Raw genomic sequence first — 23,808 nt, 5'->3', positions numbered from 1 at the left:
AGGCAGCTCAGCGATGTTCCCACGAACGGGGGGGAGGGAGGGGCAGGCAGTAACGAGGCAGCAAACAGCTTTCCACTTGAGGTGGAAGCCTTAGTCAGCTCAGTGATGTTCCTGCGAACGGGGGAGGGGGAGGGGGAGGGGGAGGTGGGGGGAGGGAGGGAGAGAGAGGGAGGGGCAGGCAATGTTTTTTTCACACTGCGCGTGCGTGAACGCTCCAACGCGCACGTGCAGCGTTGCCGGCAGGGAAAACAACCAATTTAAATAGTACCCGCCCCCTCCCACTTACAAAATCGGCGCGAGTGTAGGCTCCGCCCCCCCTGCACGCCGCGTCAGGCAGACAAGGAGCTGCAGAACGTTCGAGAATCACGATTTTTTTTTTTTAGGCGCCGTTTTAGGCGCGAAAAACGGGCGCCCAGCTCGGAGGGGCGCCCGTTTTTTTTCTTGTGGAAACTTGGGCCCATTATTTCTACTTTCTGAGTGTGGTTCACAATGCTAGAGTCTGATGTTCCCATTGTATAAATGAGAGTGTATCTAAATATCTGAGCTTCAACTGTTTAAGTGGAATGTTTCACAGAACCTAAGTAGGAGTGATGCCCAAGGTGGGAGTTGCTTACATTTGCAAATTGAGTTCTTATGTAAGTTTCAAGACCTTATTTGCAATTATCAGGTACAAATAGACACACAATCTGCCCATTTGTACCAGGATGTGGTCGATTTTGCGCCCTCCCACAACTGGTAATGGTTTGGGCAGGTGGCATGGCTGTCCCGTCAAATTTGTGCCTGTTTTGTGCGGACATCGAAAATCCCTCGCCGCGTGTTTCTAATTCGATGTACATTTTTTTAATGAGAGGTGTTAATTTTAGCACTTTTCAAACTCTCAATTTTTTTTCCTCATGCATCCTCTCTTGGAAGTGCTGGGGTGAAATTGGGCTCAGTAGTGCCCATTTTTGGCACTATGAGGCCCTTTAAGGTTCCAAAATGGCGTCCACGTCGCGTGCGCATACTTGACATGAAGTCTGCCGGATGCCATATTGGTAAAGGGGTTAGTGGAAACATGCAGAGTAGTGAGATCATGACAAGTAGGTGCAACACTGATTTGACACCAGCGCTGCCAATTTGGAACTCCACGCTCCAGCCTACGTGCTTCTCTTAACCTCGCACAGTTGAACATGATGTTAAGCAGCATGAAGGACCCCCCATCAGTGCTATTTAAAGGTATCATCAACTACTTACAGGTTAGTTGTTGGTTTATTTCTTCTGGCTATTGCTGCAATTCTAGTAGTTTTGGGTGCTTTTTATAGTTATTTAAAGTTTTAAAAGTCTACAGGGAGTGGTCTGGTAGGTGCTGAAGCATTCTTCATAAACCAGTTGCTCCCAGACATAGGTAAACTAGAAGGCCTTCATGTTGGCATTGAGCATGACTGGGGGAATGGGCAGAAGCCTTGCAGAGCAGGACAAGCTGGGAGGAAGAGGCAGAGAAGGGCTCTCAGCAGCAGGGGACCATATCTGCCCAGGGCCTTTAGGGAGCAACTCTCCTATCTGAACTTCAACGATGACCAATGTTTGAGATGTCTGTGCTTCACTGAGGAGGTCGTCACTGAAATCTGCCAACTGCTGCAGCCACAACTTCAACCTCAGAGCAGGGCAAGGACCACATTGTCAGTGACGGTGACCATGGCTATGAACTGCTGCTGCTGAAGATATTAGCAACATCTCACAGTTTGCAGTGCACTGCAGCATAAGGAAGGTCACTGTGGCCCTCTATGCAAAGAGAGACAGCTTCATCTCATTCCCAGAGAGAAGCAGATGGAGCGAGCACGTGGGTTTGCAAGGACTGCAGGCTTCCCCCATGGTGCAATTGACTACACGCACGTTGCTTTGCAGGCGCCTCATGTCAACTCTGCCACGTACCTGAAAAAGGGATTCCACTCCCTCAACATGCAGCTGGTGTGTGACCATAGGCTGCGCATCATGCCTGGTATACTGGAAGCTTTCACAATGCATTTATTGTCCAGCAGTCTTCTGTGTCAGCTGTATTTCAACCACCAATGCAAATCAAAGCGTGGCTACTGGGTGACAGGAGCTATCCGCTGACGACATGGCTCATGACTCCAGTCCGCAACTCATGCACGTGTGCGCAGCAGGCATACGAGAGCCATGCTGCCACAGGAAATCTGATTGCTTCAGGCCAACAATGGTCTGCTTTAAGATTCTGTTGCCTGGACAGCTCTGGAGGAGCCCTCCAGTACTCAGCTGAGCAGGTCTCAAGATTTGTTGTGGTATGCTACATAACCTTGCCATCATGCGGGAACAGCCCTTGCCACCACCTATCAGGAGAAACGCTGAGGAGCAGGAGCACGAGGAGGAAGTGGATGAGGAAGGGAGGCTGCTACCTAGACAGCCTCTTTCTGCCCGAGCTGTAAGTGAACAAATAATTCAAGAGAGATTCTGGTAACCTCAACTCCAATTCCCCATTCACCAACAGTCCCACACTTCTTATCACATCATCCTCTTATCCACAATGTAAAATACACATTCCAATCCAAATTTATAAGTTAAATCATGCCATATTGAATACAAAAATAAAGTAATGGAATCATAGAAATTTATGGCACAGAAGGAGGTCATTTGACTCACTGTGTCTGTGCTGGCCGAAAAAGAGCTATCCAGCTAATCCCACATTCCAGCTCTTGGTCCCTAGCCTTGTAGGTTACGGCACTTCAAGTACATATCCAAGTACTTTCTAAATGTGATGAGCGTTTCTGCCTCTACCATCCTTTGGGGCTGTGGGTTCCAGACCCCTACCACCCTCTGGGTGAAAAAAGTTCACTCTATCTAGGTCCCTCATGATTTTATACACCTCAATCAAGTCCGCCCCGCAGCCTCCTCTGTTCCAAAGAAAACCCCGTCCTATCCCATCTTTACTCATACCTAAAATTCTCCAGTCATGGCAACATCCTTGTAAATTTCATTTCTACCCTCTCTAGTGCAATCACATCTTTCCTGTAATGTGGTGACCAGAACTATACACTAGTCGTGGCCTATAGAGTTTTATATAGCCAAAGCACAAGCTCGCTGCTCTTATATTTTATGCCTTGATTAATAAAGGAAAGTATCCATATGTCTTCTTATGCACCTTATCTTCCTGTCCTGCTACCTTTAGGGATCTGTGGACATGCACTCCAAGGTCCCTCTGTTCCTCTACACTTCTCAATATCCTGCCATTTATTGTGTATTCCCTTGCCTTGATAGCCCTCCCCAAATGCCTACCTTTCTGCCCATCTGACCAGTCCATTGATATCTTCCTGCAGCCTACAACTTTCTTCCTCACTATCAACCACATGGCCAATTTTTGTATCATCTGCAAACTTGTTGATCATGCCCCCTACACTGAAGTCTAAATCATTGATATGTACCACAAAAGGCAAGGGACCTAGTATTAAGCCTTGCAGAACCCCAGTGGAAACAGGTTTCTGGTCACAAAAACATCCGTCAACCATTACCTTTTGATTCCTGCCACTGTGCAATTTTGGATCAAACTTGCCATTTTCCCTGGGATCCCATGGGCTTTTACTTTAGTGACCAGTCTGCCATGTGGGACCTTTCAAAGGCCTTGCTGAAATCCATGTAGACTGCACCACCTTTCCCTTGCTTCTCAATCACCATTGTGCATTTCCTTAGTGCCTTATGTGTGCCTATTCCTGTCCTAGTGCTCCTACGAGGTGGTAGCCCAGTGGCTGCAGCATGGTTGGTGGAAAGCTGCTGACTTTCCATGGCGGAGACTATAGATGACCTTGGAGAACAACCTCAAGTAGCTCTGGGCCTAGAAGGCCTGGCTTCAGACTGAACCATCTCGGCATGCGCGGCAGCCATCTCGGCTGGCTGGCTGACAGGCAACAGCAAGGGCACTGATGAAGTGGCAGGGGTGCAAGCACGAATGCAGCCATCCTGAGAAAGGACAGCAGGTTTGTGCACCATGGAGCCACTGCTACTCTCCCCAGGTGGTGCCACAGCAATCCTAGTAATCTGTTGGAGAACAGAATGCAGGACTCCTGGAAGCCCCTTGGAACATTGGTATTCAGAGCCACGAAGGCAGCAGTCTGAGCTTCCACTACAACAGTCAGACTTTGGGTGGCTGCTGTTTGTGCTGCAATGGAAGCTGAGACATCAGCCATCACGGTTAGTTCCACAAGTGTGTTGATGGAGGTGGGACCCATTACAAAGCTCTGCTCAAAGCCCTGTGCCAATTTGGTGTCAGACTCCTCCATGCTCCTCGACATTGAACGCAGACTTTCTGGCAGGCTTCCCAATGCACCAGGCATTTCGATGAGTACATCCATAAACTTTCTTCTGTAGTCTGGCCCATCAAAGTCCTCATCTGAGTCCTCTACAGCAGAATTAGTGTGCAACCGGTCCCTCCAGCGAACTGGCACCTGCGCTCTCCTTTCCCCCCTGCCCTGGCTGCTGTGCACTTGTGCCGCGTGTCTCACCACGTGCAGATCCGCCTCTATGCTATCCTCTAAATTACGTTCAGTGTCAGTATCAGTATCTGAACTGGTGACTGTGAAATCGAGTGACTATGTGTCTTCATCGTCACTGTCTTCCTGCTCTTCTACCACGGCTGGGCAGGTTGCTGTTCTTGGGTGTCTGAAATGAAAAAGGGACAAGGGTTGGGGTGTGGTGAAGGAAGAGGAGAAAGTAAGAAGTGCATGCTCACACCATATGCAGCTAGAGATTTGGGGTAAGGAAAAGTGAGATTTGGGAAGGAGGATTAGGTATGAGTATACCCTCATCTTCAATGGCTTCAGTCCCACCGATGGGCACGACCTCAGCGATGGCACTTCCCGAAATGGCCAGCAACATCTCCTCCATGGGGTTTAAAACATGCAGGTGCGGCTCTCCACCTCCAGTTAATTCTTGATGCCCCTGGTTGTGCGCAACATTCTCCTGCAAGAGAGATGGAAGTGTGTCAGTGTGTGTCGTGCAATCTGTTTGGGTGACGTGGCTGTCATGGTTGAAAAATTGCCAGTGCGTACAAGCTGTGAGATATGGGTGTGAGGCTTGCTAAATGTACGAGATAAAGTACGAGGATGTTAGGTATGAATCCTGATTGCTAGAGATTCTAGGTAGGTGTGTGATAGGGGTGTGGTGAACATAAGAACATAAGAATTAGGAACAGGAGTAGGCCATCTAGCCCCTCGAGCCTGCTCCACCATTCAACAAGATCATGGCTGATCTGGCTGTGAACTCAGCTCCACTTACCCGCCCGCTCCCCGTAACCCTTAATTCCCTTATTGGTTAAAAATCTATCTATCCGTGACTTGAATACATTCAATGAGCTAGCCTCAACTGCTTCCTTGGACAGAGAATTCCACAGATTCACAACCCTCTGGGAGAAGAAATTCCTTCTCAACTCTGTTTTAAATTGGTTCCCCCGTATTTTGAGGCTGTTCCCCCTAGTTCTAGTCTCCCCGACCAGTGGAAACAACCTCTCTGCCTCTATCTTGTCTATCCCTTTCATTATTTTAAATGTTTCTATAAGATCACCCCTCATCCTTCTGAACTCCAACGAGTAAAGATCCAGTCTACTCAATCTATCATCGTAAGGTAACCCCCTCATCTCCGGAATCAGCCTAGTGAATCGTCTCTGTACCCCCTCCAAAGCTAGTATATCCTTCCTTAATTAAGGTAACCAAAACTGCACGCAGTACTCCAGATGCGGCCTCACTAATACCCTGTACAGTTGCAGCAGGACCTCCCTGCTTTTGTACTCCATTCCATTCGCCTTCCTGATTACCTGCTGCACCTGCAAACTAACTTTTTGAGATTCATGCACAAGGACCCCCAGGTCCCTCTGCACCGCAGCATGTGGTAATTTCTCCCCATTCAAATAATATTTCCTTTTATTGTTTTTTTTCCCCCAAGGTGCATGACCTCACATTTTCCGACATTGTATTCCATCTGCCAAACCGTAGCCCATTCGCTTAACCTATCTAAATCTCTTTGCAGCCTCTCTGTGTCCTCTACACAACCTGCTTTCCCACTAATCTTTGTGTCATCTGCAAATTTTGTTACACTACACTCTGTCCCCTCTTCCAGGTCATCTATGTATATTGTAAACAGTTGTGGTCCCAGCACCGATCCCTGTGGCACACCACTAACCACCGATTTCCAACCCGAAAAGGACCCATTTATCCAGACTCTCTGCTTTCTGTTAGCCAGCCAATTCTCTATCCATGCTAATACATTTCCTCTGACTCCGCGAACCTTTATCTTCTGCAGTAACCTTTTGTGTGGCACCTTATTGAATGCCTTTTGGAAATCTAAATACACCACATCCATCGGTACACCTCTATCCACCATGCTCGTTATATCCTCAAAGAATTCCAGTAAATTAGTTAAACATGATTTCCCCTTCAAGAATCTATGTTGCGTCTGCTTGATTGCACTATTCCTATCTAGATGCCCCGCTATTTCTTCCTTAATGATAGTTTCAAGCATTTTCCCCACTACAGATGTTAAACTAACCGGCCTATAGTTACCTGCCTTTTGTCTGCCCCCTTTTTTAAACAGAGGAGTTACATTAGCTGCTTTCCAATCCGCTGGTACCGCCCCAGAGTCCAGAGAATTTTAGTAGATTATAACGAATGCATCTGCTATAACTTCCGCCATCTCTTTTAATACCCTGGGGTGCATTTCATCAGGACCAGGGGACTTGTCTACCTTGAGTCCCATTAGCCTGTCCAGCATTATCCCCCTAGTGATAGTGATTGTCTCAAGGTCCTCCCTTCCCACATTCCTGTGACCAGCAATTTTTGGCATGGTTTTTGTGTCTTGCACTGTGAAGACCGAAGCAAAATAATTATTTAAGGTCTCAGCCATTTCCACATTTCCCATTATTAAATCCCCCTTCTCATCTTCTAAGGAACCAACATTTACTTTAGTCACTCTTTTCCGTTTTATATATCTGTAAAAGCTTTTACTATCTGTTTTTATGTTTTGCGCAAGTTTACCCTCATAATCTATCTTTCCTTTCTTTATTGCTTTCTTAGTCATTCTTTGCTGTTGTTTAAAATGTTCCCAATCTTCTAGTTTCCCACTAACCTTGGCCACCTTATACGCATTGGTTTTTAATTTGATACTCTCCTTTATTTCCTTGGTTATCCACGGCTGGTTATCCCTTCTCTTACTGCCCTTCTTTTTCACTGGAATATATTTTTGTTGAGCACTATGAAAGAGCTCCTTCAAAGTCCTCCACTGTTCCGTCTGTGTTTCCAGTCTACTTTAGCCAACTCTGCCCTCATCCCACTGTAGTCCCCTTTGTTTAAGAATAGTACGCTCGTTTGAGACACTACTTCCTCACCCTCAATCTGTATTACAAATTCAACCATACTGTGATCACTCATTCCGAGAGGATCTTTTACTAGGAGATCGTTTATTATTCCTGTCTCATCACACAGGACCACATCTAAAATAGCTTGCTCCCTTGTAGGTTCTGTGACATACTGTTCTAAGAAACAATCCCGTATGCATTCTATGAATTTCTCCTCCAGGCTACCCCGTGCGATTTGATTTGACCAATCGATATGTAGGTTAAAAATCCCCCATGATTACTGCCGTTCCTTTTTCACATGCCTTCATTATCCCCTTGATTATTGCGCGCCCCACCGTGAAGTTATTATTTGGGGGCCTATAAACTACGCCCACCAGTGACTTTTTCCCCTTACTATCTCTAATCTCCACCCACAATGGGCCCAAGTTTCCACAAGAAAAAAAACGGGCGCCCCTCCGAGCTGGGCGCCCGTTTTTCACGCCTAAAACAGCGCCTAAAAAAATCCTCGGTAGTCTCCACCGACTTACAGGTCCTGTGGCACTCGGCGCAGCCGGCACGAGTTGTGGGGGGGGCAGAGCCAGGTCCCTGCGCTGAAAACAGTGCCGGGACCTCTGCACATGCGCGCTACAGTCGGCACGCAAGTGCAGTAGCTCCAGGCGCCGAACTGTGTGGGAGGGGCCCGAAGCATGCAGCCCCTAGCCCTGGCCCAATGGCCTCACTGGGGCTGCGTGAATGAGGCTCCTCTCACGGCCAGCTCCTGCTCCCCGCCCAACCAGACCCGACACTCGCTCCCCCCCGCCCCCCCCGCCGACCAGACCCGACCCGACACCCGCTCCCCCCCGCCCCAGACCCGCTCCCCCCCCACCCCCCCGACACCCGCTCCCCCCCCCCCGCCCCGACCCGACACCCGCTCTCCCCCGCCCCGACACCCGCTCTCCCCCCCGCCCCGACCCGACACCCGCTCTCCCCCGCCCCGACACCCGCTCTCCCCCCCGCCCCGACCCGACACCCGCTCCCCCCCGCCTCGACAGAGACCCGACACCCGCTCTCCCCCCCCCGCCCCGACCCGAGTCCCGCTCCCTGACCCGAGGCCCGCTCCCCCCCCCCCCCCCGACCCGACACCCGTTCCCCCCCCTCTCTCTCTCCCTCCCTCCCTCTCTCTCGCTCAGCGGCACGAACAGCTGCAGAATTCTCCCTGGCTGAAGCACTTTCACACAGGTAGGAAGATGGTTTATTTAATCTTTTCTTGGCTTATAAATGTTTAATCAGGTTGGATTTATTTGTATAATATTTGTAGAAGTATAAATAAGGATTTATTGTCGAATTTAATGAGTTCCCTTCCCCCCCCACCTCGTTCTGGACGCCTAATTTGTAACCTGCGTCTGATTTTTTAATGTGTAGAACAGGTTTTTTCAGTTCTACAAAAATCTTCACTGGCGCCATTCTACTTTAGTTTGGAGTACATTTTCACTGTGGAAACTTTCAAATCAGGCGTCAGTGGCCGGACACGCCCCCTTTTGAAGAAAAAATTCTGTTCTAAAGTAGAACTGTTCTACCTGACTAGAACTGCAGAAAAAAAAATGTGGAGAATTGCGATTTCTAAAATAGTCCGTTCTCCACCAGTTGCTCCTAAAAATCAGGCGCGAATCATGTGGAAACTTGGGCCCTATGATTCAACATTTTGTTCATTAGAGCCAATATCGTCTCTCACAACTGCCCTGATATCATCCTTTATTAACAGAGCTACCCCACTTCCTTTCCCTTCTTGTCTATCTTTCCGAATCGTCAGATACCCCTGTATGTTTAATTCCCAGTCTTGGCCACCCTGCAACCACGTTTCTGTAATGGCCACCAAATCATACCCATTTGTAATGATTTGTGCCGTCAACTCATTTACTTTATTTCGAATGCTGCATGCGTTTAGGTAGTGTGTTTTAATACTAGTTTTTAAACCATGATTTTTAGTTTTGACCCCTCCTGCAGTCCCTATATATTCAGTGGCCCTTTTTGTTTTTTGCCTTGGGTTTCTCTGCCCTCCACATTTACTCATCTCCTTTCTGTCTTTTGCTTTTGTCTCCTTTTTGTTTCCCTCTGTCTCCCTGCATTGGTTCCCATCCCCCTGCCATATTAGTTTAACTCCTCCCCAACAGCACTAGTAAACACTCCCCCTAGGACATCGGTTCCGGTCCTGCCTAGGTACAGACCGTCCAGTTTGTACTGGTCCCACCTCCCCCAGAACCGGTTCCAATGCCCCTGGAATTTGAATCCCTCCCTGCTGCACCACTGCTCAAGCCACGTATTCATCTGAGCTATCCTGTGATTCCTACTCTGACTAGCACGTGGCACTGGTAGCAATCCCGAGATTACTACTTTTGAGGTCCTATGTTTTAATTTAGCTCCTAGCTCCTTAAATTCGTTTTGTAGGATCTCATCCCTTTTTTTACCTATATCGTTGGTATCAATGTGCACCACGACAACTGGCTGTTCACCTCCCTTTTCAGAATGTCCTGCACCCGCTCCGAGACATCCTTGACCGTTGCACCAGGGAGGCAACATACCATCCTGGAATTGAGCAATGGCTGAGGCTAGTGGTATAGTTAGTAGGATATGACATTAGAAGATGTATTCACTAACCTTAACTGTGCGTGTGAAATCATTAAACTTCTTCCGGCGCTGCATTGAGGTCCTTGGCGCTATATCCTGGCATTGACCTCCGCAGCTATCTGTTCCCACTGCCTTCTCATTGTGTGTGTGAAGGGCCTCCTGCCCTCCTGAGGATACAGGAAATCTCTCCTCCTTTCCACTTTCTCTACCAAGACCTCCTGTGCAGCGTCCGAAAACCTGGGTGCCCGCGCTCTATCATGGTCAGCCATTCTTCACTCTTTCGCAGGTCAGATTCACTTGTAGAATGACCCCCAGCTCCTGCTCCAGCCACAATATACCTCCCTTTTAAGAGGTGCAGGCTAGCTTTAAGTAGTACGTTAATAACAATATTGGGCCCTCTGCTGATACATGCAGCCAATGAACAGTGTGGGGAGCGCTAGCTGCGCGCAGAAATTATTATAATGAGCAGCCTACACGAAGTTGGCATGCTGCCTGCATTCCATTAAATGACCATGGGTTAATCACGCATCATGATCCCCGCGCTCATTTTTGGGGGCTAACCAATTTAACCCCTGCTGACTCTTGCTAGGGTACAACTCCACAAACAGTAGTTACCTTCTGGTATTTCACCCAAGTGTCTATTAAGCAGGTACAAGTCCAGACAGTAAATGTGGCTGACTATTTTACCATGGAGGGCATCATAGCTAAGCCTGATCATGTCCTCACCTGATATCCTCACCTCAACCTCAGCAGTGGCCACCAAATAGTCAACAGCAGCATGAACCCTAAACCTGATTTTTTTCTTCCTTAACCCAGGGGCCCTGAGGCTAACTGTAGCAGTCTTACTATTTCCTTCAACCCTTCGAAGGATTATCAAAATGAAACGTTAACTCTCTTTTTCTCTCCACAGATGCTGCCTGACCCGCTGAGATTTCCAGCATTTTCTGTTTTTATTTCAGATTCCAGCATCCGCAGTATTTTGCTTTTGTGTTGCTACTTCCTTCACTGGCACAAATAAGGGATTAAACCTGCGACCATCCAATTCTGTCTTAACTTGGATAAAATGTTGAGCCATAGGAGGAGTTACAGTTTTAGTTCTCTATGCAGCTTATCTGAATACATCGGTCGGAATAATTTTAATACCTACTTCAATGTCTCAGCAAGGAAAAAGCTCTGCTGTACATCATCATGGTGTGGCATGGTACTGTACACATCTCTTATCCCAGAAAATCCAGCATCTACACGACAGTGCTGCTCCAGAGCCTGTGCAAATAGAAAACAGGCCTGTTATGCATTAGGCAGAGTTATGGGGTTAACTGTACTGATTTAACACGCGGACAAGAAAGTTCCACAATCTGAAGACTGGGCGCTGAAATTCCATGGGGTTTTCATTAGTTTCCTATATAAATGCAAGTCTTTCTTTTCTCCTGTTGTAACTCCAGCAGGAGATTGATGAAACTCCAGGGAAAAGGTGACAACAAATTCTAGGAAGAGGAGATTAGGATTGGGATGATTGTCAGTGAGGTCACGGAGGTCGAGGGTAGGGTTTTTGAGGAAGGGGAATGATGATGGAGGTTTTGAAAGGGAAGGGAACAGTGCCTGAGGAGAGGGTACTATTTACCGTATCAGCTAAAATGGGGACCTGGACGGAAAATTAAATGATCAGCTTTTTAGTAGGAATGGAATTGTGAGACCAGGAAGTGGGTCTCATGGATGAGATGAGCTTGGGGGGGGGGCGGGAGGAGGAGATACTAAAGAGAGATGAGGGTTTGAGAATTGGGTTTAGGGGAGATTTAGCTTAGTGAACAATGGGAAGAGGATGAAACAGCAGAGGCAGCTGAATGGATGGTCTCTATCTTGGAGACAAAGTAATCCATGAGCTCCTCGCACTTGTTGTTAGAGGTGAGGTGAGGTGCACCAGGCAGGGAGCCATATAGGGACAACAACATGGATGGAAGAAAGGGCATCAAAGGTGGAAGGTAGGGAATGATTGAACAAATTAACAGCTGTAAATCTACTGTGGTGAATAGAGGGCCAATCTAAGCAGCTTGGAGTTTGAGAGTGCGGCTGTAAGCAACTTGGAGGATAGCTTCTGCAGGGGCAGATGCAAAAGGAAGTGGGATTTATGGAAGTTAAGGGAATATGGATGGTGAGAGATACAATCAAGTGGTCAATGATAGCATGGTCAACGATCGAGACCACAGGAATGGAGTGGTCAAGAGAGATGGCGGGGTCGAGGGGATAGCTGTGAATATAATTAGGAGAGTTTATATATAGGGAGAGGTTCTGAGACAAGAGGGCAGTGACTATATTGAGGGATGGAGTCAGTGGTGAGAGTCTGGTGAAGGCCAAAGATGATGGTTTTGATCTTCCCACTGTTTAGCTGGAGGAAATTCTGGCTCATCCAAGACTGGATGTCAGCCAAGCAGTGGAGGAATCAATAGAGGGGATGAAGAAGTGGAGCTGGGTACCATCAGAGAACATATGGAAACTGACTTCATGATGTCACTGTCACATTTCAGGATATTTTGACCATTTTCCACAGAAAGGATTTGCAAAAGAAAAAAATCCATTTAAATTGTTTGGTTTTAAAAGAATATGAATTTGTGCAGGTTTAAAAAGCAAGGTCACAGACTACAGGTGTTTTCCAAATGTACAATGAAGCCAGACATTGGTACTGTTACCCAGAATGATTGGAAAAAATAGAAGCATTATCTTATCCTGGGGCTCCCAACAAATCTATGTGGTGGGTGGGGGCTGGAAATGTCCCTTTTTGTTCAGCTTTTCATGAAGTTAGTTTCAAAGGGAGGGGTGCAGCAGCAGTTTTGATTAGCAGTTCTTCTGGCCAACCCCCAGATAAAGGACCACATGTGGGGAGTCGGACACCAAAGGGCTGCAAAAAGGATGGAATACAGGAGAGAAGTATTGGAAAATTAGCTTTAAGTCAAACAAGATGACCTACTCAAGTGTAGTATATTCATTATTTTTCTATCATTCATGCAGACAAGTTGTATTGATGAACAAAGTGATTGCGATTATAACCATACCTGTACTGCCTCCCAGCCCCATTCTCTATACCTGGGGTCATGGGTAAATCTCCACATGTGCATGTAGGTTTCAACCACTTCAGGCCGCAGGATGTAATACTTATCATTCATTCTTGTAGCAACAGCATCTGCACCACCATCGAAACGAAATGCTTCAGGACCAAGTTTAGTTGCTAACAATTAAAAAAGATTACAGTATTCAATTAATGCCTCTTAAATTAACATGTCATTTAACTGCAGAACTATTTTTATCCATTCTGCAAATCTAGCTAATGGAGGCGGTGCTGAAATTTTGCTTCTGGTGTTATGTCGGTTTTTCTGCTACGCTGACTGCACACACTGTGCAAGGGGGGGGCACTGACTGCACACACTGTGCGGGGGGGGACGCACTGACTGCACACACTGTGCAGGGTGGGGGGGTGCACTGACTGCACACACTGTGCGGGGGGGGGGGGGGTGCACTGACTGCACACACTGTGCGGGGGGGGTGCACTGACTGCACACACTGTGCGGGGGGGGGGGGCACTGACTGTACACACAGTGAGGAAGGGGGCACTGACTGTACACACTGTGCAGGGTGGGGGGGGTGCACTGACTGCACACACTGTGCGGGGGGGGGGGGTGCACTGACTGCACACACTGTGCGGGGGGGGGTGCACTGACTGCACACACTGTGCGGGGGGGGGGCACTGACTGTACACACAGTGAGGAAGGGGGCACTGACTGTACACACTGTGCGAGGGGGGGGCACTGACTGCACACATTGTGCGAGGGGGGCAGTGCACTGACTGCACACACTGTGAGGGGAGCAGTGCGCTGACTGCCCTGAAATTCCTGCACCAGCTCATATGAATAATTAAACATAGCTGTAAATGCATCTTTCCTCCTATGCAGAAAGCATAGTCACAAGGGGAAGCAGAATTTCTGGTCTGGAGTTCCAAATTAAAAGTTTAAAAAAAAAATTAATTCATGGGATGTGAGCATCGCTGGCAAGGCCAGCATTTATTGCCCATCCCTAATTTCCCTTGAGAAGGTGGTGGTGAGCCGCTGCAATCCATATGGTGAAGATACTCCCATAGTGCTGCTAGGGAGGGAGTTCCAGTATTTTGACCCAGCAACGATATTTATCCAAGTAACTTGGAGGGGAACTTGCAGGTGATGGTGTTCCCATGCGCCTGCTGCCCATGTCCTTCTAGGTGGTAGAGGTCGCAAGTTTGGGAAGTGCTGCCAAAGAAACCTTGACGAGTTTGTGCATGCTTAAAGACAAAGTCTACATATGGGGAGAAATATTTATTTCAGCCTTTATTAAGTTTCAAAACTAATTTCAATTATTTGTAAGCCAAGGTCGAGGGTGGAGAGAAATGCCAGGTATAAATCAGGTGAAAGGAAACACAATGTGGGGGCACAAAACTTATTCTATGGGCAAGTGAATGAGTGGTCCCCATTGATGATTAATGGACATGCAGCTTTGTGAAGTGAGCACGAACAGGATTCCCAATAAGGTACTTTAGGGTACTCGCCCCAGAGGGTACCAGGACTACGTTAGGTTTAATTAGTCATATGAGCAGTATACTATGGGACCTAGGAACAGGAGAGGAAGACAGCACACTTGAGGAAATCTGACAAGGAAATAACACCCAACAGCACTTTGTGGATAGCCCAAAGATTGTTTCCCTCAAAGTGCTGCCTGTTCCATATGCACTTCTCACTCATTCCACGCTTGTTCAGTGCATCTCATGGAAACTCAAACCTCAGGAGATGTTTCTTCAAGATGTAATGTTGAACTTAAACCTTCCAACATTCGGTTTACATCAAAATAATATCTCATTTTATTTTACATCAACCTAGCTGTACGGCGAACAAGTATTTATTGACATTTGGGTAGGTGTGGTGGGTGCATGTGCTCTTTCAATTTCCAACCTAACAGACTAAAAACTGGACCCCCATTCGCCCATTTTCTGTGCATAAAATGGGGTAAAAAATTACCAATTTTGCAGGGCTATTTCTTATGCCCCAAGGCACCTGGAATATGTTGAACACCATATTGGACCTTCAGAAGGCCTTCGACAAGGTTCCATGTAAGAGACTCATGACAAAGGTAAGTGGAGTCAGGGGGTTGAAAGATGGCTACAGAACAAAAAACGGAGTGTAGGAGTTCTCAAACTGTCAGAAAGTGAGAACTAGTATCCTGCAGGGATCTGTGATGTTTACCATATACATAAATGATTTGGACTCAGGAATTGGAGGCATAGTGTTGAAATTTGCAAATGATACCAAATTGGAGGGGACGTATAGCGAATAATGTAGAGGAATGAACGAAAATACAGCAAGACATAAACAGACTTGCAGAATGGGTGGATAAATGGCAAATAAAATTCAATATAGCAGAGAGTGATGTGGTTTATTTGGCAGGAGGAATAAGGAGGCCACTGATTCCTTTGAAGGTTAAAAGAAGCAACTCGAGTCGATAAGGCCATAAAGTGTGCAAAGTACAGGGGTTCATTTCTAGAGGAATAGAATACAAAAGCAGGGCGATAGTGCTAAGTTTATATAGAATCTTGGTTAGATTACACTTGCAGTACTGTGCACAGTTCTCCATACTACAAAAAGGATATTGAAGCACTGAAGTAAGTGCAGAAAAGAAACATAGAAAATAGGTGCAGGAGTAGGCCATTCGGCCCTTCGAGCCTGCACCGCCATTCAATGAGTTCATGGCTGAACATGCAACTTCAGTACCCCATTCCTGCTTTCTCGCCATACTCCTTGATCCCCCTAGTAGTAAGGACTTCATCTAACTCCTTTTTGAATATATTTAATGAATTGGCCTCAACAACTTTCTGTGGTAGTGAATTCCACAGATTCACCACTCTCTGGGTGAAGAAGTTTCTCCTCATCTCAGTCCTAAATGGCTTACCCCTTATCCTTAGACTGTGACCCCTGGTTCTGGACTTCCCCAACATTGGGAACATTCTTCCTGCATCTAACCTGTCTAAACCTGTCAGAATTTTAAACATTTCTATGAGATCCCCTCTCATTCTTCTGAACTCCAGTGAATACAAGCCCAGTTGATCCAGTCTTTCTTGATATGTCAGTCCCGCCATCCCGGGAATCAGTCTGGTGAACCTTCGCTGCACTCCCTCAATACCAAGAATGTCCTTCCTCAAGTTAGGAGACCAAAACTGTACACAATACTCCAGGTGTGGCCTCACCAAGGCCCTGTACAACTGTAGCAACACCTCCCTGCCCCTGTACTCAAACCCCCTCGCTATGAAGGCCAACATGCCATTTGCTTTCTTAACCGCCTGCTGTACCTGCATGCCAACCTTCAATGACTGATGTACCATGACACCCAGGTCTCGTTGCACCTCCCCTTTTCCTAATCTGTCCCCATTCAGATAATAGTCTGTCTCTCTGTTTTTACCACCAAAGTGGATAACCTCACATTTATCCACATTATACTTCATCTGCCATGCATTTGCCCACTCACCTAACCTATCCAAGTCGCTCTGCAGCCTCATAGCATCCTCCTCGCAGCTCACACTGCCACCCAACTTAGTGTCATCCGTAAATTTGGAGATACTACATTTAATCCCCTTGTCCAAATCATTAATGTACAATGTAAACAGCTGGGGCCCCAGCACAGAACCTTGCGGTATCCCACTAGTCACTGCCTGCCATTCTGAAAAGTACCCATTTACTCCTACTCTTTGCTTCCTGTCTGACAAGGACATGTCAGCACACTACCCCCAATCCCATGTGCTTTAACTTTGCACATTAATCTCTTGTGTGGGACCTTGTCAAAAGCCTTCTGAAAGTCCAAATATACCACATCAACTGGTTTACAAGGATGTTAGTGGAATTGAGAGGATGCAACTATCAGGAATATTGAGCAGGCTGGGGCTCTTTTCTCTGGAAACGAGAAGATTAAGAGGCGACCTGATAAATGTCTTCAACATTATGAAGGGGTTCAATAGGGTGGATGTGGAGAAACTGTTTCCACTTCTGGGTGAGTTCGGAATAAAAGGGCTTAATAGATCAAAGAATTTAGGAGGAACTTTGTTCCAAAGAGAGTGGTGGGAATATGGAATTTGCTGCGACATGGAATGGTTGGAGCAGATAGTATTGACACATTTAAGGGAGGATTGATACGTACATGAGAGAGAAATGAAGAGAGGTATATGGGGGCAGGGTGGGATGAGGTCGTAAGAGTGGGAGGAGGCTTTTGTGGAGCATAAACACCAGCATAGACCAGTTGGGCCAAATGGCCTGTTGCTGTGTTGCAGGTTTTATGTAATTCTATGAATGGGTCAAAGAGACAATTCAATGCATTTCCAGAGAGAAGGAATTGAACAATATGATGAGAAATAGGGGTTTTATCAAAAAGTGACTGGCAGCTTAAATTAAATTGCATTACTATTCCATTCATTACAGATCAGGTACTTACATTTCACATTTGTATTGCTATGCTACATGCAATTGCGTCAAAATCTCGGTGCGATAACAAATGTAATCATGAGAAGCACACAGACAAAGGGATTCTCTATAAATGCAGGACGTAGTTATTTGCATGAGAAAAATGCTCTGATTGGGTCTCCGTGATCACATGACCTGATTGCTGATTGGAGGATAAGACACACCCAGCAGTTTCTCTGGAATGTATAATTAGAACCGCCCAGCCCAAGTTCTCAGTGACTTTGCAAAGTATAATTCGAGCCATTCTGACTGCCAACTCTAGACAGGAGAGAGCTCCCCCTCCCAGCCCAAGCTCCTGACCCCCACCCCCCCAAGCCCAAGTTCATGCCCCATCCCAGCCCATATTCCTAATATTCCCCAGCCCAAGTTCCTGATCCACAGCTCAAGTTCCAGTCCCATCTCAGCCAAATTTCCTGCCCCCACACGTCTCAGCCTAAGTTCCTGCTCCCCCCCAGCCCAAGTTCCTGTTCCATTCCAGCCCAAGTTAATGCCCCATCCCAGCCCAAGTTACTGACCTTAATGCGTCCCCCCGCCGCCCACCCCCCCATAGATGGGGCATTGTGTGTGGGTCACGGATTCTTAACAGATTTATTGGGTACGAAGTGAATAGTGACAGTGTCGTGACTTTCGGATTTCATCCACTCCAATGATGTCCCCTGTCACACACGCACCGAGCTTTCGGAGAAATCGGGTGTGCGTGTAAATGGGGTGGGGTGGGGTGGGATGGGGTTGGAAGAACGTGATCCGTCTTCTGAGTTCCCTCTCTCCCCTCTGAACCCCTCAACCCCGTCCCCTCTCTCTCCCCCGTCCCTCTCTCTCTGCACCACTCTCATTCTCCTCCCCCCAGTCACTCACTCTCTCCCACCCCCAGTCCCTCTCACTTCTCCCCACGCCCCCGCCGTCTCTCTCTCTCTCTCTCCCTCCCTCCCATCTCTCTCTCTCTCCCCCTCCCGTCTCTCTCTCTCTCCCCCTTCTGTCTCTCTCTCTCTCCCTCCCGTCTCTCTCACTCTCTCTCCGCCTCCCCTCCTCCCGTCTCTCTCTCTCCTTCCCCCCTCCCGTCTCTCTCTCTCTCTCTCCCCCCCTCCCGTCTCTCTCTCTTTCTCCCCCCTCCCGTCTCTCTCTCTCTCTCTCTCCCCCCCTCCCGTCTCTCTCTCCCCCCCCTCCCCCGTCTCTCTCTCTCTCCCCCCCTCCCGTCTCTCTCTCCTCCTCCCCCCGCCTCTCTCTCTCTCTCTCTCTCCCCCCTCCCTCTCCCCCTCCCCCTCTCTCTATCTCTCTCCCCCTTCCCCCCTCTCTCTCTCTCTCTCTCTCCCCCTCCCCCCCTCTCTCTCTCCCCCCTCCCGTCTCTCTCCCCCTCCCCCTCCCGTCTCTCTCTCTCTCTCCCCCTCCCCCGCCCGTCTCTCTCTCTCTCTCCCCCTCCCGCCTCTCTCTCTCTCCCTCTCCCGTCTCTCTCTCTCTCCCCTCTCCCGTCTCTCTCTCTCTCCCCTCTCCCGTCTCTCTCTCTCTCCCCCCTCCCGTCTCTCTCTCTCCCCCTCCCGTCTCTCTCTCCCCCCCCTTCCCCCTCCCGTCTCTCTCTCTCTCTCTCCCACCCTCCCGTCTCTCTCTCTCACCCTCCCGTCTCTCTCTCACCTTCCCCCTCCCCCCCTCCCGTCTCTCTCCCCCTCCCGCCCTCCCCCTCCCGTCTCTCTCCCCCTCCCCGTCTCTCTCTCCCCCTCCCCCCCTCCCGTCTCTCTCTCTCTCTCTCCCCCTCCCGTCTCTCTCTCTCTCTCCCCCTCCCCCGTGACTCTCTCTCTCTCCCCCTCCCCCATCTCTCTCCCCCACCCCCGTCTCTCCCTCCCCCCCTCCCGTCGCTCTCTCACTCCCTCTCCCCCTCCCGTCTCTCTCCCTCCCCCCTCCTCTCGTCTCTCTCCCTCCCCCCTCCTCTCGTCTCTCTCCCTCCCCCCTCCTCCCGTCTCTCTCCCTCCCTCCCCGCTCCCGTCTCTCACTCTCTCTCTCTCCCCCCTCCCGTCTCTCTCTCTCTCCCCCTCCCGTCTCTCTCTCTTTCTCCCCCTCCCGTCGCTTTCTCTCTCCCTTGCCCCCTCCCGTCTCTCTCTCTCTCTCTCTCCCTCCTCCCCCCCCCTCCCGTCTCTCTCTCTCCCTCCCCCCCTCCTGTCTCTCTCCCTCCCCCCTCCTCCTGTCTCTCTCCCTCCCTCCGCCCTCCCGTCTCTCACTCTCTCCGCTTCCCGTCTCTCTCTCTCTCTCTCCCCCTCCCGTCTCTCTCTCTCTCCCCGTCCCGTCTCTCTCTCTCTCACCCCGTCCCGTCACGCTCTCTCTCCCCCTCCCGTCGCTCTCTCTCTCTCCCTCCCCCTCTCCCGTAGCTCTCTCTCTCTCTCTCCCCCTCCTCCCCTCTCTCTCTCTCCCCCTCCCCTCTCTCTCTCTCTCTCCCCCTCCTCCCCTCTCTCTCTCTCCCCCTCCCCCGCCTCTCTCTCTCTTCCCCTCCCGTCTCTCTCTCTCTCCCCCTCCCCCCGTCTCTCTCTCTCTTCCCCTCCCCCCGTCTCTCCCTCTCTCCCTCCCGTCTCTCTCCCCCTCCCCCCTCCCGTCTCTCTCCCCCTCCCCCTCCCGTCTCTCTCTCTCTCCCCCCTCCCGTCTCTCTCTCTCTCCCCCCTCCCGTCTCCCCTCTCTGTCTCTCTCTCCCCCCTCCCCTCTCTCTTTCTCTCTCCCCCCTCCCCTCTCTCTCTCCCCCCCCCCCGTCTCTTTCTCTCTCCCCCCCCTCCCGTCTCTTTCTCTCTCTCTCTCCCCCCTCCCCCCCCGTCTCTTTCTCTCTCTCTCTCCCTGTCCCCCCCGTCTCTTTCTCTCTCTCTCTCCCTGTCCCCCCCTTCACCTCCCGTCTCTCTCTCTCTACCCCCCTCCCGTCTCCCTCTCTCTCCCCCCTCCCGTCTCTCTCTCTCCCCCCTCCCGTCTCTCTCTCTCTCTCTCTCCCCCCCTCCCGTCTCTCTCTCTCTCTCTCTCCCCCCTCCCGTCTCTCTTTCTCTCCCCCCTCCCGTCTCTCTCTCTCCCCCCTCCCGTCTCTCTCTCCCCCCTCCCCCCTCTCTCTCCCCCCTCCCCCCTCTCTCTCCCCCCTCCCCCCTCTCTCTCTCCCTCCCCCCCTCCCTCTCCCTCCCCCCCTCCCGTCTCTCTCTCTCTCTCCCCCCTCCCGTCTCTCTCTCCCCCCTCCCCCCTCCCGTCTCTCTCTCTCCCTCCCCCCTCCCGTCTCTCTCTCTCCCTCCCCCCCTCCCGTCTCTCTCTCTCCCTCCTCCCCCCCCCCCCTCCCGTCTCTCTTTCTCCCTCCTCCCCTCCCGTCTCTCTCTCTCTCCCCCCCCTTCCCCTCTTTCTCTCTCTCCCCCCCTCCCGTCTCTCTCTCTCCCCCCTCCCGTCTCTCTCTCTCTCCCCCCTCCCGTCTCTCTCTCTCTCCCCCCTCCCGTCTCTCTCTCTCTCTCCCCCCTCCCGTCTCTCTCTCTCTCCCCCCTCCCGTCTCTCTCTCTCTCTCCCCCCTCCCGTCTCTCTCTCCCTCCCCCCCTCCTGTCTCTCTCTCCTCCCCCCTCCTGTCGCTCTCTCTCTCCCTCCCCCCCTCCCGTCGCTCTCTCTCTCTCCCTCCCCACCTCCCGTCTCTCTCTCTCTCTCTCCCCCTCCCCCTCCCGTCTCTCTCTCTCTCTCTCTCCCTCCCCCTCCCGTCTCTCTCTCTCTCTCTCCCTCCCGTCTCTCTCTCTCTCCCTCCCCCCCTCCCGTCTCTCTCTCTCCCTCCCCCCCTCCCCTCTCTCTCTCTCTCTCCCTCCCCCCCTCCCGTCTCTCTCTCTCTCTCTCTCTCTCTCCCCCTCTCCCTCCTCCCCTCACGTCTCTCTCTCTCTCTCTCCCTCCTCCCCTCCCGTCTCTCTCTCCCTCCCTCCCGCCTCTCTCTCTCTCCCTCCCCCCCTCCCGTCTCAATCTCTCTCCCTCCCCACCTCCCGTCTCTCTCTCTCTCTCTCTCTCCCTCCCCCTCCCATCTCTCTCTCTCGCCCTCCCCCCCTCCCGTCTCTCTCTCTCTCTCTCTCCCTCCCCCCCTCCCGTCTCTCTCTCGCCCTCCCCCCCCCCGTCTCTCTCTCTCTCTCTCCCTCCCCCTCTCCCGTCTCTCTCCCTCCCCCCCTCCCATCTCTCTCCCTCCCCACCTCCCCCCTTCCCATCTCTCTCCCTCCCCCCTCCCGTCTCTCCCCCCCCCTCCCGTCTCTTTCACCCCATCCCGTTTCTTTCTCTCCCTCCCCCACCTCCGTCTCTCTCTCTCCCTCCCCCCCCTCCCGTCTCGCTCTCTCTCTCCCCCCTCCCCTCTCTGTCTCTCACTCCCCCCTCCCCTCTCTCTTTCTCTCTCCCCCCTCCCCTCTCTCTCTCTCTCCCCTCCATCCCCTCTCTCTTTCTCTCTCCCCCCTCCCCTCTCTCTCTCTCTCTCCCCCCTCCCCTCGCTCTCTCTCTCTCTCCCCCCCCCTCCCGTCTCTTTATCTCTCGCTCTCTTCTCCTCCCCCCCGTCTCTTTCTCTCTCTCTCTCTCCCTGTCCCCCCCTTCACCTCCCGTCTCTCTCTCTCTACCCCCCTCCCCCCTCCCGTCTCTCTCTCTCCCCCCTCCCGTCTCTCTCTCTCTCCCCCCTCCCGTCTCTCTCTCTCTCCCCCCTCCCGTCTCTCTCTCTCTCTCTCTCCCCCCTCCCGTCTCTCTCTCTCTCTCTCCCCCCTCCCGTCTCTCTCTCTCTCTCTCTCTCTCCCTCCCTACCCCCCGTCTCTCTCTCTCTCTCCCCCCCTCCCGTCTCTCTCTCTCCCTCCCTCTCATCTCTTTCTCTCCCTCCCTCCCTCCTCTTTCTCTCTTCCTCCCTCCCTCCCATCTCTCTCCCTCCCCCCCTCTCTCTCTCTCTCCCTCCCTCCCCCCAGTCTCTCTCTTTCCCTCTCTCTCTCCCTCCCACCAGTCTCTCTCTCTCACTCGCCCCCTTAGTCTCTCTCTCTCTTCCTCCCCCCAAGTCTCTCTCTCCCTCCCCTCAGTCTCTCTCTCTCTCCCTCCCCCCAGTCTCTCTCTCTCTCCCCCTCCCCCCTGCCATCTCTCTCTCTCCCTCCCCGCCCCCCCTCTCTCTCTCTCTCTCCCCCCCCCTCTCTCTCCCCCTCCCCCCTCTCTCCCTCCCCCTCCCGTCGCTCTCTCTCTCCCTCCCCACCTCCCGTCTCTCTCTCTCTCCCTCCCCACCTCCCGTCTCTCTCTCTCTCCCTCCCCACCTCCCGTCTCTCTCTCTCTCTCTCCCTCCCCACCTCCCGTCTCTCTCTCTCTCCCTCCCCACCTACCGTCTCTCTCTCTCTCTCTCTCTCTCCCTCCCCCTCCCGTCTCTCTCTCTCTCCCTCCCCCCCCTCCCGTCTCTCTCTCTCTCTCCCTCCCCCCCTCCCGTTTCTCTCCCTCACCGCCTCCCCCCCTCCCATCTCTCTCCCTCCCCGCCTCCCCCCTCCCGTCTCTCTCCCTACCCGCCTCCCCCCTCCCGTCTCTCTCTCCCTCCCTCCCCCGTCTCTTTCACCCCCTCTCTCCCTCCCCCCCTCCTGTTTCTTTCTCCCCCTCCCCCCCTCCGTCTCTCTCTCTCTCCCTCCCCCCCTCCGTCTCTCCCTCCCCCCCTCCGTCTCTCTCTCTCTCCCTCCCCCCACCTCCCGTCTCTCTCCCCCCTCCGTCTCTCTCTCTCTCTCTCTTCCCCCCCTCTCTTTCCCATCTCTCTCTCTCTCTCCTTCCACCCTCCCATCTCTCTTTCCCCCTCCCATCTCTCTCTCTCCCCCTCCCGTCTCTCTCTCTCTCCCCCCCTTCCCCTTCCGTCTCTCTCTCCCCCCCTCCCCGTCTCTGCCCCCCCACCCATCTCTCTCTCCCCCCCCTCCCGTCTCTCGCTCTCTCTCCCTCCCCCCTCCCGTCTCTCTCTCCCTCCCATCTCTCTCCCTCTCATCTCTCTCTCTCCCACTCCCTCCCTCCCTCCCTTCCATCCATCTCTCTCTCTCTCTCTCTCCCTCCCTCCCTCCCATCTCTCTCTCTCCCTCCCATCTCTCTCTCTCCCTCCCTCCCGTCTCTCTCTCTCCCTCCCTCCCGTCTCTCTCTCTCCCTCCCTCCCGTCTCTCCCTCCCTCCCCCTCTCTCGTCTCACTCTCTCCCTCCCCCTCTCTCGTCTCTCTCTCTCTCTCTCCCTCCCTCCCGTCACTCTCTCTCCCCCTTCCCCCTCCCTTCGCTCTCTCTCTCCCTCTCCCCCTCCCCCGCTCCCGTCTCTCTTTCTCCCTCCCTCCCGTCTCTCTCTCCCTCCCTCCCCCTCTCCCGTCTCTCTCTCCCTCCCTCCCACCCCCTCTCCCGTCTCTCTCTCTCTCCCTCCCTC

The 23,808-nt window shown here is 51.6% G+C and overlaps 1 protein-coding gene across 3 annotated transcripts in view; it reads right to left on the bottom strand.

Annotated features, from left to right (window-relative positions):
- LOC139279810 (mannosyl-oligosaccharide 1,2-alpha-mannosidase IA-like) overlaps positions 1 to 23,808 on the bottom strand; it is a 197,906-nt gene that overhangs the window by 27,605 nt on the left and 146,493 nt on the right. For 2 of the 3 annotated variants that reach the window (XM_070899045.1, XM_070899044.1), the window contains exons 10-11: positions 12,985 to 13,157; positions 11,085 to 11,200 (exon numbers count right to left, since the gene is read on the bottom strand). In XM_070899045.1, coding sequence (XP_070755146.1) covers positions 11,085 to 11,200; positions 12,985 to 13,157 — 289 coding nt within the window. Of the gene's footprint in view, positions 1 to 4,588; positions 4,948 to 11,084; positions 11,201 to 12,984; positions 13,158 to 23,808 lie in introns of those variants that run through there. The other variant, XM_070899047.1, reaches the window with a different exon arrangement.

This window comes from Pristiophorus japonicus, chromosome 14 (genome assembly GCF_044704955.1).
Source record: "Pristiophorus japonicus isolate sPriJap1 chromosome 14, sPriJap1.hap1, whole genome shotgun sequence".
Taxonomy (NCBI): domain Eukaryota; kingdom Metazoa; phylum Chordata; class Chondrichthyes; family Pristiophoridae; genus Pristiophorus; species Pristiophorus japonicus.
This window is presented reverse-complemented; position numbering and strand designations above follow the sequence as displayed.